This window comes from Vigna angularis, chromosome 11, assembly GCF_016808095.1.
Source record: "Vigna angularis cultivar LongXiaoDou No.4 chromosome 11, ASM1680809v1, whole genome shotgun sequence".
In the NCBI taxonomy this organism is placed as follows: Eukaryota; Viridiplantae; Streptophyta; class Magnoliopsida; order Fabales; family Fabaceae; genus Vigna; species Vigna angularis.
The window spans coordinates 26,714,900-26,730,288 of record NC_068980.1 but is presented as its reverse complement, the minus strand read 5'-3'; the positions used below and the strand labels follow the sequence as shown (position 1 = coordinate 26,730,288).

Below are 15,389 nucleotides of genomic sequence, written 5' to 3'. Positions count from 1 at the left end.
TTTAACGTCGTTGGTTTTTTAGGATGAAAAATTATAATTTCTTGGAAGGAGGACTAAAATGTACCTTACTTTAAAAGAGGAACTAAATATAAATTCGCTTGATAGATTAGAGACTAAAAATGTGACACCCGGGCACGGAGACGAGGGCGGGGAGTGACGCCGGTGCAAGAAGCATGGTGCAGGGGACACAGACAAGGAGCGGCTCCTGGCAGCTTCGGGTGGAAGGGGTACATGGACGAATCGGACATACACCGGAATGAGAGGGATCTGGAGACTGTATAAGTATGGGACTATACAGTTGAAGGATATCTTAAAGGGATTGATTTGGCTACTCATATCACCAAAATGCATTTGCTTTTCGGTAGCCTGACTCATAAGAACTCCATGGTTAAGCGTGCTTAGCCTGGAGCAATTCTGGGATGGGTGACCTTCCGGGAAGTTTTCCCGGAAAGTGTGCTAGTGAGGACAAAAGCACACTGGAAAGCCTGGTGGTGATCTGTGGGGTATAGGTATGGGACTATACAGTTGAAGGATATCTTAAAGGAATTGATTTGGCCACTCATATCACCAAAATGCATTTGCTTTTCGGTAGCCTGACTCATAAGAACTCCATGCTTAGCCCGGAGCAATTCTGGGATGGGTGATCTTCCGGAAAGTTTACAAAAAAACATATTTAACCCTATATTATTTAACCATATAATAAGATATTTTATTCTACAATTATGTATAATCAGCTAAGTATATACATTTGTTTTCCAAATTTTATCATTCATAATTATACTTATTGTCAAGTCAGAGTCCAAATGAAAGTTGAATTCACTCTCCATGTTTCTATAATTATAAGCACACAAAATTTTAATGTAATAATAATGATAATTTAAACAAATATTACTATATATTATTTATTCGATCTCAGGCCCTGTTCTTTTGAGGGGATTTGAGAGGATTTGAAGATAATTTTTTTTGTCGTTTATTTGAGTGAATTTGGAGGTAAATGAAAGTGAATTTGGAAATAAAATTTGTGAGAATTAGTATAGAATTGTATGGACATGACAAATTAAAAAAAATTATTTTCAAATTCACTTTTATTTACCTTCAAATTCACTCAAATAAACGACATAAAAAATTATCTTCAAATCTTCTCAAATCCCCTCAAATCCATCCTCTCAAATCCACTCAAAAGAACATGGCCTTAAAGTTTTAAACCAATAATGATATTCTTCACTTTTAAATTTTTTATTTTAATTTTAATCCAACTATAACCCTAAATAAAAAAACATTTAATAAAATTATTAATAAAAAATTTATATAAAAATTAAATTTAGTCTCAATTTAAAAAAATACTAAATTATTTTATCTTTAATTAAATAAAACTAAAACAAAACCATAAAATTTAAATTAAATATAAAACATTCACTACATAATTTTAGTTTAGCATGTGAACATATTTTTTTAAATTAAAAAAAAATTATAAAATTTTAAAAGATTTTTAAAAATTAAAAAAATTCACATTTAAAAAGTATTAGAAAAAAGAACCTTATTAAAAAATTAATTAAAATTGAAGATTAAATTAAAGAAATGTTAAAATTAAATTAAATAATTCAAGAACCAATATTTAAAAAAAAAAACTAAAATATTCGTTTCGGTGGATGCATAATATGCATAATAAAAGCCAAACCGAACATAAGGAAGAAGAGGGACATGGAGTTGGTTCACAGAAGAACACGAGGCCAATGATGGATGACCCACCACTGAAGCAACACTTGAAGAGGTCGCAAAGGACAAAGTCATCCTCTTCTTCTTCTTCCCATATCAGCAATCTCGATGATGGATGTCTTATGCACATTTTCAGCTTCCTTCTCCCTATTCCAGGTATAACCCCTTCTTTCTCCTTTTTTCCCCTTGACCTCCTAATTCCTTTTCTCTAAAATTTCAATCTTCGCCCAATTCAACAACACCCTTGTTTTTGTTTTGTTCAATTTTGCTACTTTGATGTGCCTTCGTGAGATTTGTGGTACTTAACCTGCTTTTAAGCTGGCAATTAGCAACATGAACTAGGTTTTGTTTTTATATCTCACCCTCTTTGTAAATATTTTGATTAATTGGTGTTTAACATTTTTTTATTGCTTTGATTTTGTTGTATTATGAGAATGAAAAGCTTAAAATTTGATACCTGAACCAACTTGTGTGTTGGGTATGTGGTCAAAATTTGGGGCCTTAAGATGGATAATTGTGAAATGAAAATACAACCATACTCATGTTTAGTTTCATGTTATGCAAGTTTAGTGAAGCCTCTAAAATGAATTTAACAACTTACAATCCCCATCCTTGTTGACATGATTGTATTCTATCCATAGTTTTCCGTCATCGAGCTGTTATTTTAGCTAGTAAATTGGACCTGCATCTGTTATTTGATGCTGAATGCATTCATGTTGGAGAGTGTTTCCTTGCTGTTAAATCTATTTTGGCTCAATATTGTGTTTTTATCCTCTCGCTCTCTCTGTTTGGTTTTCTTGTTCAGCCCATATTTGTTTTAAGGACATGATATTATAATTTTTGAAGAGATTGGGCAGGTGAAAGCCCTGCTACAATGTTAGCTTTTCTCTATTATTTCTGCTTGTTTGAGATGATGTTATATCCTTACTCTCTTGGTCCTTACACTTGGATATTCTCATCAATTAATTTTCCTTCTATGGAAGAAAGAAGAAATTAAGAAATTAATAACATACTGCAGATCATTCTCTATCACAACGTTGCTATTGAGTTTGCAGATCGCTTTAATACCGCCCTCGTTTGCCACAGATGGAATTATTTGGCATGTCATCCTCGCTTGTGGCTTCGGGTAGATAGATCAGTGAAAGACTCATCCGAACCTGGTGTTTTCCCCAACATTGAAACTGCCGTTACTGCTTCAAGGCATGTAAAATTAATGCTATTTGTGTATGATTTTAGATTTTTCTTCAGGGTATGGATTCTAATCGTCACTTTCTTTCATACAGACCAGGTGATACCATTTTAATAGCAGCTGGTGGAAGTCATCACGTCGCAAACATTCAAATAAGGAAACCACTTTGCTTAGTGAGTTATCCAATTTGTGTGTGTGCGTAGATTATTCTACCTCTAGTCAGATTTTTGAATCTCATCCAGTTTCCCCTAACAACCATCCTTGAGATTAGGCATTTGACTTTTAGAGTCTATCCAAAGCTAACCAAAGGTGCATTTTTTAATGGGGTTTTACTGGTTGAGATATGATAGGAACTTGGGTTTTCTGGGATGCCTAAGTCCCACATCGAGTGGTATGTGATGCTCCAAGTGTTTGGTTCTCCCTCCTTAATAGTTAGCTTTTAAGGTTGGGTTCTACAAGTGCTTGGGTACTTCTTAGCAAGATATTTGGATTGATATTGGGAAACTTTATCGTTTGTTGCATCAATTTTCACCTTTTTTGTCTTTATTGTTTGCTGTTTGGTTATTTTTCTGAGTACTGAGCAGGACTCCTATCTCTTAATTTTTTGTTTCACAAAAATAAGACATGATTGTGCATCCCTTCTGCTCTCTATAAGGTTATCCCAATTTGTTTAGGTCAACTAGTGATGTTGCAAATAAGTAGATTTCAAAAATTTCTATGTCGTGGATTGGATTTATTATTAACACTAGATCAGGAGTTGGTTTCATTGAAGTATGGGTAAGAACCGCAAGTTGGAGTGATTAGGTGACCAAATTGGCAAAAAGAACATTAAAAATGGAATCAAAATGCAGAAAAGAAGCACAGCAAGAATGTTCAGACTCCATTGCCAACAAGAAGAATTTTCTCAGATTCGGATGCGTCTACCATCACAATGGAGATTAAGAAGCACTATTTTCTTCTGCATCCAATCGCCACCCCAAAAGTGGTTGAGGTTGATGTCATGTTTGGAAGTCCTCTTTTCATGATGATGCTTGTGCTTTTAATCCCAGTGGAGAGAAAATAGGGAGCTAAAACAAGATTTTTCATTTGTTATTGTTTTCTAAAATGATATTTCAGAACTGTATTAAAATAATATTAATAAAAGGACTAAAACAAACAGTGCTACTGGTTTCACTGCTAATTTCATGCACTCGAATTCATTACTGGTAGTTAGAGGTTGTCCTACCTTCTCGTGATTCTAATTCTCAAGGAAGCATTAATGATAGAAAATCTCCATATTTTTGGTTTTCCCAAATCAATGTTGTTTGTTCAGATTGGTGCAGGTGAACTTCCAGATGACACAACACTTGTTTGTTCTCGAGGCTCGGACAGGTTTGCTTTCCTTTCATTTAAATTTTGTATAGTGTGTTCTTGTGAGGTAGTAGCTAGGAACCACTTCTATGCTGCTGGGTTTATATGGATAAGATTCTTGGCCAAACAGAAAGGTCTATATCCTCTTTCAATGAATGTTAGTTCGTAATATCTGTAGCCATCTCAACCATTATATCCAGTAGCTTGGAAAGGACTCATGGAAACAAAACAAATTCTCATAGAAAGATGTCTTTTACTTTCGTCCTTGATGATCATTACATATTCGACTGACATTTTACAAAATTATAAGGGATAAATTGGTTTTAGCCAATGCCATTTTGCAAAGTTAGGGTGTATTTGAAACATTGAACTGAACAGAGGTTTTACACTTTCCAATGCATTGAGTCAAAAGTTGTTTGTTTGGAACCCAAACATCCTTAAAGATTGAAGTGAAAATTTCACAATATCATCATGCACTGTAATGTTTACAATCTTGGTCAACATTAATTTTATCCCTTGAAAAGTACCACCAAATAATATAATATTCAACAACACTTGGTATGTGTTTTTTGTTTTGTTGGAGCAGTGCACTAGAGTTCCTATCCACATGCAAATTAGCAAACTTAACTGTGAGGGCTGAGCTTGGTTGCTGCTTGCTACATAGAAAGGGAAGGTTAACTATAGATGGATGCATACTTCAATGTGAATCTAATCCTCTGGATTATCTCTCTTGTCCCATTGTGAGTACAGCCAGTAGTAGCAGTGAGGTGCTTCCCTCACAAACCAAGAGTAACAATGATGGTGTCTTTGTTTCACAGACCCGAATTGAAGGGGGTGCCAAAGCTGTTCTAACAAGTGGGGATTTGGCTTTGCAACGTGTGAGAGTGATTTATGCTCGAACTTCACTTCTTTTCTGGTTTGATGTAGAGCAGATGTGTGATCAAATTGACCATGACAAGCCTCTCTGATATCATTATTTGTTCTGGTTACCTAGACTTGTCTGTAACTTTAGTAGTGATTATGGTATTTTCATTCTTTGACTTGTGCTCTTTTGGTTCTTGTGATTTACTATTAGAATGTCTTATAAGCAACAAACATTCAGTTTACCATGGTCTTCATAATGAGTTGTCTACATTTAATGCAATAATTTATAAGGCAAGTTACTCTCACATATCATGAGATTGAATATATGATGGACGAATTGGACATTGGATGCCACGCTTATTTATTACAGGGATTCATCACATCTTGAGAAATATAGGACATGATATGTTTAGAGGTTTAGATTCATTTGGAGTATGTATCTCTGTATATATATAACTCAATAAAATAAACGCCAGTGTAATTTTTTAAAACAGTACTAAAATTGAAAATCATTGCTTAATATGATTCAAATTAAACATATTAAATATATTAAACTCAAATGTATGTATGAACTACTAGAATTATCAGAGTATGGTTTTAAAACATTGTTATATATATATATTGATGAGTGGAGAAAGAAACACCCAACATTATATAGTACTTTTCTGTATATGATTGAGAAGAATTTACTAAATTATATTAATCAAATTCTTTGCATTATGTTTGTTGAGTAATTTAGAGATTCATTACTTAAAATTTTTTATTAGCAATAAGTTAAATTTTGATGCTTATTCATACGGTCTTCACACCTTTCGAAGCTTCAATCAACACATAATGTATTTTTGTTTTTATTGTCAACAACCAAATTATGAATAATCTGCTATTAAATTGAAAACATCAAACTTCAATACAAAATATTTCTAACATTATAAACACTGCACACAACAAAAATCATATCCATTAACATACCAGGCACGACTGAAATTTAATGAAACACTCGATCCAAATATCATGGATAGGCCAATCAAAAAAGCTTGTTCAATGTCAATTCCAATTCCCTTATAATTGATTTTATCTCTTATTTAGATTTTTTGGATTGAAAATTTGTATACCCTCATTTTCTTAATCAACACATAAAAGGCAAATACATTAGTAATACGAATAAAGAGTAGGATGCTTATGCAGATAGAAGTTTGAGGTTTTATCAACCTATTCCAAAGCTTTTTAACTCTAACTAAGTTATTTTTTCTTGCATAAAGAATTACCTTCAATTAAAGGTAGCTGTGTAAAAGTACGAATATTTAGTATTGATTTCAAGCCATTTTTTTTTTCAAGTAACAAGTATTTACAAAATAACATCGTATTATTTCACCAGTTTTAAGACAAAATTAGTTTAATAGATAAAATTTTATTTTAAAAATAATTTGTATCAGGCACAATATTAATTAAAAAGTTAAACAATATAAATTAAATAAATAATAAAAATGATTTCTAATATAATAACAAATTCAAAATATTAATTTATTAAAAAATAAGATGTGAATCACACAAAAAGTGTCCTTACTTAAAACAGAATGTGTAAAAGTTCAAAAAATGAAGATCAAAATTTCATATGCATTTTTGAAGACAATCCCTTCTACTTAGAACATGATTTTAACAGGTTAAATCTTACATTCAACCGTTTCTTGTTTTTAAGAGAAAAAGAAGGAATAGGTTATATTATATTTGTAAATAAAAAACTTAAAAGAATAAGTTACCTTCTACAATATTAAAATTTTGTCAATTATATTTTGGTGACATTTTTCCTTTCCAGCTTCGTACACTCCTCTTATAAAAAAAACTTGTTTTTTGTTTCATAATAATAAAACGAATTATCTTAAAATTACTTTTTAATAATATTATCAAAACACAATTATTTATAATAATAATAATAATATAATTAGTTATTGTATTAGCCTAATTTTTACCTGCAAACATTCTCTCGAAAATTTCACATTTATTACATATCTAACCATTATTATTATATAAAAGTAGTTCCAAAGTTCATCTTATTAAATTGATTTTATGAAATTAAATTAAACCTAAATTTTATTTTCTTTAAGATGTTATTAGATTATATTCTAATTTACTTTAATAAACTTATCATGTCATCCACTTTCAGATTATCTAATCTCATTCTAAGATATTCCGTTCTTAACATGAAAAGGTGTTATAAATCTCATATCAACTAACTATATAACTAAATTATAATATATAAATACAAACTTCACTTTACTGAGATTGAGTTAAAGTTAAATTTTATTTTCTTAAGTCATCTTTTAGCTTTATTAAGTAAAATATTTTTTCTTGTCCAAACAAGAAGTTAGAGTCCCAACTCATCAACTTTCTCAAACAATTTGTATACAATGTCTAAGAAGCTGTTATAATTTATTAATTAGTAAACAAATACTAGTAAGCCTAAGTGATTGCCCATGACCAGACAAAAAATTGAAATGGCTATAGTAATAGTAAACAAATACCCGTTAGAATCTTCCTATATATTTTCCCCTGTTAAAATTTCTCATACAAGACTTATTTTCTTGTACATATATCACTATCCCGCCATTCTCAGAGAACATCTCAAACAACCTGAAAATTGAGCACCAAATGTCATTAAATAGACTTTCCTTTAAAACAAAATCCATTGCAGATATCAGTGCAAAATCCTTAAGATGGATGGATAACAGCAACGTTGATAATTGACTGTTACAGTGAAAAATCATCGATAATATGTTTGTAGTGAAGAATTGCATGTTGAATTTCTAATTAAAATGCTTATTCAAAATTAGCCCTCATAAAAAAGAATGAAGACTGGTGAAACAAGGAGTATACAATTATAGAAAGAAAGAAACTCAGGTCACTATTACTAGGTGCGTTGCGTGCCCTTGTTTCATAAAAACCAAGTTCTACATAAATCTTTTCTATTCCTAAATTAATACAGCTGCTTAATCAGTACTCTAAAGCAATAGACTACAAACACAAATACAAAATGCAAACATATTAAAAAATTTAATAGATTGCTTACCGTTATAGACCAAACATTGGGGTAGCTGAACTCAATTCCCTGTAATAGGTCTCTGTTTCAACACCAAATCAGCGGCAGAGTAATAATCAGCTATTAGCCGGTACATATATGATGGGTTATGCCCTCCACTGAGAAGTTCCAAAACCAGAAAATGGAAGAAAAGGAAAAGATTAATACATGTACTTTCTCAATTCAGCAATGAAGTTGAACTAGTTTTCTTGATTAATTCCAGTTTAACTTACGTGCCAGTAATGAAGAGACTAACAAGGTCTGGTGGCACATAATCAAATGCTGGATTAACAACATGAAGAGAACCAACAGCAGTTGCAGAATCCATCAAATCTGAGAATTCTCCAAAGTCTAGTAGCTCGGATGGGGATCTCAATTCATTCAATAGGAGATGAGGATTGTGAGGATACAGAGGGCACAACTGTCAATAAAATAAATCAATTTTCAATAAAGTCAAATAGTCGGGTGACAAGCAGCAGATCACAATTTAATTCCATATCAGGATGAGGTAACAAGGTCTACGTACTTGCAATTAAGGAAAATGCTTGAGGTAATGTGTATTAGCTAAGATGCACTGATACCATACAGCGATACACTAATTTAAGAATAGGATACGATGGTACATATTTAAAAGTGTATAAAAAGTCTTGAAACATAGCAAAAATATAATTGCAACTATGCAGATCCAAATTAAAACCACATTTCTTAGATACTGTCAAAATAAAAAAGGAATAAATCTTTATTCTCAAATATTACTTCCTATTATTTACATAAAGAAATAACACTACCAATCTCATTACTTTTTTAAAAATAATTCATAAAGAGGACAATTTCCCACTTTGATTTATGAGAGGACAGTTTCTATATTACATATATATACTTGTATGTATCTGGTAGTTTTATCATATATACATGCTCTAAAAGTGAGGACGCTTCCGCAGCACATATCGGTGAAGTATTAAAAGTATCAAATACGTTAACAAATAAAATTATTTGTGCTTCATAGGTCTAGATACTTGATTGATATATATTGGTAAAGTAACAGAGTATCAGGATTGGATATGGATATATGATGCATATTGAAGTAGTGGTGCATCAAAGTGTATTAGTGATACCATCATGGTGAAGTATCGAAAGTATAAGTATCATATACGCTCACAAGTTACAGACACAGTTGATAATTGTAGATAACCATCACAACGGAATAAGTTGACTGATAGAGACAGAGAACGAACTATGTCTACAGCGCTAATATTAGCTATACCATAACATAGATCTATTTCAAAGACTCATTTGTTTATAAATTCCAAAAGTCCATCATTTATCACCTCTCCCTCATTACCATTTTAGTGCATAATAAGTTGTCTAGATAGCCTAAACAAGGACAAAGGTTTAACAGCTATGGAACATTTTAGATTGATCATTCATTGCCAATTAAATATTTCTATGACTATCCTCAATTTCTACATTTCTTTAAATAAAAAAATCAGGTTCAAACTTGTTCACAGTTAAGACTTCATTTTAATTCAAATCAAATTATTACGTTGCCTACAAGTTGGTTGAACTATCAATTATTGTATGGTAATTCATTTTGAAAACCCTGTATAATATCTAAAAACACTGCAGTCATTTTTTAGATTCTTATATTTCAATTTACAAATTTATGTATATTATTATTAGATCAGTAAATGCACAGCACATAACAACTATTTCTAAAATCTCGAGTTTAAAAAAAATATCAAACTCCTTGCCTCCAACAGATTTGGCAGTAACCTATCCACTCTATAACAGAATGGGAAAGAAATAATAGAGACATCAAATGTCAAAAGAATTCTTGCTTGCTATAACATGACATATGTGAGGGTGTTAGAGAGAATGTATTAAAAATTTACCTTATGACTTCCAGCAAGTACAACAAAAGGAACAGCATGCCTACGAGCTGCAAGTGCAACCATATGCAACCCAATTGGGACAATTACTCCACCATTAGACATGACGGCATGAGCACCAACTATAACCTAAATAATTATAAGCTGAAATTAATTTAAAATCTGCCAAGAGCCTTGATTCAAAAATTTACATCAGAATCACCCACCATATTCACTCTGGAAATCATAGCAAAACTTGCAGAATCAGCAATTACTGTGGTCTGTAAGCCTCTAGCAGCCAATTCTTTCGCAAGGAGATGTCCCCGATACCTGATTGCATATGCAAATAACATTCAGCTGTTTCTGGAAGAACACAAACAAATACTTTCTAATAAACCAGAATCATGCCTTGCAAATGTTAATTAGCCACAACTACAAACCTCGGGGCACCTTCAGCAACAAAAACCTTAAATGATCTCTTTTTCTCCTTTGCAGCACAAAGAAATTCGAACACTGTTTTAGAACTGCCTAGCGTCAATATTACCTCACTGAAAAGTAGCAGTGTGTAAACAAGTAAGAAAGAGAATATAAGATTTTACTTTTTCTAAGAAATAAGGAAAATAAGACTATAAAATCAAGACATAATCACATCAATCAACAGAGTAATGTTTGCCTTCGTTACTTAGACAAGATGGATGTAAGAAAATAAATAGTAGAAAATAGAAGAATAAGGTATGGATTCTAGACGTTAGTCATGTAGATCAACCCTTGGCCACACGAAATAAAATAATTAAATCATCTTTTTATTTATTCTATTACATCCAAGACCAATAATGCAGTCCCCAAGGAAAGGTAAAATAAAGCACAAACAGACTACAAGGGAAGTTTTAACTATACAGTAGCTTGACAAACTCTACCATTTAATACTTAAACACATCAATCAATAGAGTAACTTGCTTTCGTTATTAGACAAGATGGATGTAAGAAAATAAATAGTAGAAAATAGAAGAATAAGGTATGGATTCTAGACGTTAGTCATGTCGATCAACCCTTGGCCACACAAAATAAAATAATTAAATCATCATTTTATTTATTCTATTACATCCAAGACCAATAATGCAGTCCCCAAGGAAAGGTAAAATAAAGTACAAACAGACTACAAGGGAAGTTTTAACTATACAGTAGCTTGACAAACTCTACCATTTAATACTTAATTAAACCAAAAATAATTGGAAACTTCCATTGTGTTAGTCCTTGCCATTGTCAATCCAATAACAATCAACGTAAAAAGAACTCAAAAACAAAGTGTTAGGAACCAAGAATTGAAAAGAGAACAAAAAGAAAGGTTTTTTATTGATTAGACTGAAAATAACAAAAATAGGAGAGCATTCTCTCCTTCAAGGGTTTCCCTTTCACAAAGAGCTAAAGCTCAATCTACAAAATTCACCTCCTTCTCCTCTTCTCTCCTTCTTTCATATTTATATCTAACTAACACTTCAAGTAACTGACTCTAACTATCTTAACTAATTTCTCTTCTCCATGTGTCCTAATCGTACACTCTTCCAAAAATCAACCTTGTCCTCAAGGTTGGAACTTGGAAGCTTGATACAATGGCTCATCTTCATCAACATGTTATCTACCCTCCTGATAGCATTGTAATATTTTCATATCATAGGAAGGGAACACACTGGCTACTGCCTACAAATTTAGTCTGAAGGCTTGGGTGGTGTCGGAGATGAGAGTGATTTTTGTATAACATACTCTGAACCCACCAAGTTGGAATTCCAAAATTCCAATGTTATTGATGTTCCAATCATTATCAAATTTAAGTTCAACAATGAATTCTTATTCGTATTACGTAAATCTGATTTTGGGGGAAAATGTTGCTTGGCTGCATCTCCACCTTCAACTCTCTTATTGGTTAACTATGTAACTGGGTTATCAAGAAAATGACCTTCACAGCACATAATCTTCACTCTCTTTATTGGTGCATCCCCTTCTTCCTCAATCATAATCTTTAGTCTAGTACAAATCTCACTTCTCTTTTGGTTTTTTCTTCACTACAAAAGGGTGTGATTCTTCATTGCTAACCGTTCTCCCACATCTAGAGCAATTTCCATAACTCTAATCAAGTCCTTTGGATCTTGTTGTGGAATCTGATTTTTGAATGTTAGATTGCAGCCCTGCAAAGAAATATCCCTGCAATTGATATTATGGTGTTTGATTTGCTTGTGACACCAACCTTGAGGAGTCATTCCCTTCAAATATGACCAACGCCACTCTTTTAATGTAGATATCTTTCTTCCTTCTTCTCTTCATCATTAACCAAGTACTCTCCTCCTTCAAAGAGTTTCTTGCTTTTCTTGATTTCTTGTAACCGTTCTTTGATCCCTTTCTTTCCTTTTTTGATATCTTGAAGAAGTTCCTCAATCTCCCTCATGTTCCTATAGGGTATCTTTAATACTAGACAAATCTGTGTTCATCTCCACAATCACTCTTCCTTGCTTGCTGGCCTATCTTTCCAAAGAACACACTTTACTTTCCATAATTCCCCCTTCTTCATATACAACAAGATGGACCAATTTGTTAGGAACCAAGAATTGAAAAGAGAAAGAAAAGAAAGGTTTTTTATTGAATAACTGAAAAGAACAAAAATAAGAGAGCACTTTGTCCTTCAAGGGTTTCCCCTTCACAAAGAGCTAAAACTCAATCTACAAAAAATCACCTCCTTCTCCTCTCCTTCTTTCCTAGTTATATCTAACTAACACCTCAAGTAACTCATTCTAACTATCTTAACTAATTTCTATTCTCCATGTGTCCTAATAGAAAAGCATCAAGCATTGAATATATGCATTGGCTTCTTACATCACCACAACAGTTAGTTTGCGATTTAAGAATTTAACCCATCTTGAAATAGTTGTAATGTTATTAATCACTATATGACATGGTAACAATTCTCAGCTCACAAGACAAGCTTTCAATTAACCAAAGAGAATTCTTGGGTGCTGGAACCCTTTACCAATGCGTATTTATGACCAGTGATAAGAAGACCAACTGTCTTATCATTGATGATAAAAGAAAAGATTACGTCTTGTAAAAATAGATTGACATGTAAATATGTTTTTCCTCTTAAGTTTTGAATCTCAGATCAATCTGCTTTTTGGGATCTTATAATGGCATGTTCTGAAACAAGCACTTTAAAGTAGCAAGAGATAAACATGTCTGCGAGTAGTTTCGGATGAAACGAACTTTTGATGAATATGCTCTACTGCTTGTTCTGCTATTTGTTCATGGCAAGAGGTTATGTCTTGAATAAGTTCATTGACTGCTTCAATGACATCATGCTTCAACTTCCGACCTCTTGTACCCTTTTCAATAGCTGTAATAACAGAAAACCAAAAGATAAACGTAGTTGAATACCAAAACAACAATTTCTTCATGAAATGCCACACAGCAACTAGGACCCAATATTTTACAATAATCAATGGGATCAATCAACCAAAAACTTATCAAGTAATATCAATGAAGTGTTCAAATATTTTTATAAAAATAAGAAAAACAATTACATATTGCATTTTAGCATTAACTTTATCGGTGATAATTATCTAAAAGAATACCTCTTTTGTGTATTAGCATAATATTTTTGCATGAGAAAAGTTGAAATGAAAAAGTAACTTTTCTATTGCATTTAAGCTTGAATTTCTGCATTTGAAATATCAACATTTTTCATCAAAAGGCAGAAAGAATACATCACGAACAAGATCGAAAAGTTATAACAAAACTCAAGTTTCACGTCATCCTCACATCTACTTTTCCCATCAGAGTCACCCGTCGAGGAAGGAGTTGGTGGAACGGCAGCTGAATCGGTCACATCCTCTAGAAGAGTTTGTAATGAGGGTGGACGCAAGGTGCTTCTTGCAGCAGCTGCAACAGCAGCAGCAGATAACGCAGGATGATCATCTCGCTCGACATCATCTTCATCATCACTTCCAGAACCAGCCAAAGCATCTGTAACAAGGGAAAGATCCTCCTCCCTTATAATGTGAAGAACCCGCCTTACGATATTTCCCACAGATAACTCTGCAATCCCATATATAACATGTTACAATATGCAAACAATTAATGTTTCCCAATTCCAAATGACTGAAGGATCCTTTAAGCAGAACTGCTTAACCAGGAAATCAGGAAGCACAAAAATCAGAATACACATTCGTTGACTGTCATAAAAACATTAAACGCAGCACACACAAAATGTGTTTGGGGTACCCAGGGTACCAGCCAAGAACCAGAGACTAGTCCCCCTAATGGTACATATCCGTTTAAGGTGTTTATCTCTCTCAATAAATGTTTTTCCGTATACATGAACTTCAAGACCAAACCCTTACCCACATGCTAAAAAAATACCAATTCAAACTACCAGATACCATAAAAAGTATATCTGTCATAAAATAAAAAAAAGTATGAAAACTTGATATATATACCAATAGGATTAGCATCAATAATCTTCTCCCCCACAGCCCTTACTGAATTAATCAGAGATGTGGCCTGGTTTGTGTGTGGCACCCGCTGATGCGAAATCACTGACCGGAGCAACTCTGCTGTCTGCTTCGCTGTGGCCTGAGACCCTTCAATTTTACTGCCATCACAACAACAAAATCAATAACTAGAAATTACAAAAACAACAATTTAACACCGAATCAAACACACATACAGAGAAAGAAAAAACAAAATCAAATCCTAAACCTCAAAAGTAACACCCTGATCCCAATTACACCATTCATCGAACTCAAACATCACCAGAGAAGAAAAACTCACCGCTTCTTGAGCAGATTCACAAATTCATTAACAAGGGCTTGAACGTCTGGCATTTTCCTGAAAAAAAAAACACAATAAAAAGTATAGTATATATTATAATAACAATAAAGAGAAACGGAAAATTGAAAATATAGTAAAATGGTGACCTAATTAAAGAAGAGTTAGAATACCAAAATATGAAGTTAGTAATACGGAGTTCAAAATTGGAGATGCAATTGGAGAGTGTTAGTATTTGGGTTTGAGTTTTATTCCCAGTTCCGTGTGCTTTATATAGTTGGGTTTGTGGAATCCGAGATACCCGCCACCGTTGTTACTGTGAAAATGCTTAGAAATTGTATCTGTTGCTTGTAATATTAAGGTTTCATGTTCTGCTTTTGAATATGCAAAAGAAAATTGTCTTGGAATATAATACATTATAATAACATGTGGGATACTTTATAATATTTACTACTCATAAACTATAATAGTTAAGAATGTTTGGATCAAAGTATAGTTACTGAAAAAGAACAAAAAA

At 32.7% G+C, this 15,389-nt stretch overlaps 2 protein-coding genes across 5 annotated transcripts; one reads left to right on the top strand and one right to left on the bottom strand.

Moving 5' to 3' along the window:
* Positions 1-1,671: 1,671 nt before the first annotated feature.
* On the top strand, positions 1,672-5,422 carry LOC108334255 (F-box protein SKIP5). Of its 3 annotated transcripts, none has more exons than XM_017570004.2 (5): positions 1,672-1,872; positions 2,803-2,916; positions 3,000-3,078; positions 4,218-4,276; positions 4,842-5,422. In XM_017570004.2, exons 1-5 carry the CDS (start codon positions 1,832-1,834, stop codon positions 5,221-5,223), a joined length of 675 nt encoding a protein of 224 aa, XP_017425493.1. In that variant the 5' UTR covers positions 1,672-1,831; the 3' UTR covers positions 5,224-5,422. The 3 variants fall into 3 exon arrangements, with proteins under 3 accessions (XP_017425493.1, XP_017425492.1, XP_017425491.1); XM_017570003.2 differs by having other exon boundaries at positions 2,735-2,916; XM_017570002.2 differs by having other exon boundaries at positions 1,674-1,872; positions 2,772-2,916.
* A 2,059-nt stretch (positions 5,423-7,481) lies between these two features.
* On the bottom strand, positions 7,482-15,187 carry LOC108333145 (uncharacterized). Of its 2 annotated transcripts, none has more exons than XM_017568492.2 (11): positions 15,046-15,187; positions 14,876-14,932; positions 14,542-14,696; positions 13,865-14,140; positions 13,310-13,439; positions 10,501-10,608; positions 10,288-10,390; positions 10,085-10,210; positions 8,426-8,613; positions 8,184-8,311; positions 7,482-7,747 (listed from the first exon to the last, which is right to left on the bottom strand). In XM_017568492.2, the coding sequence occupies exons 2-10, from the start codon at positions 14,926-14,928 to the stop codon at positions 8,215-8,217; spliced, it is 1,236 nt and encodes a 411-aa protein (XP_017423981.1). In that variant the 5' UTR covers positions 14,929-14,932; positions 15,046-15,187; the 3' UTR covers positions 7,482-7,747; positions 8,184-8,214. The 2 variants fall into 2 exon arrangements, with proteins under 2 accessions (XP_017423981.1, XP_052727068.1); XM_052871108.1 differs by having other exon boundaries at positions 15,022-15,175.
* Positions 15,188-15,389: the final 202 nt, after the last annotated feature.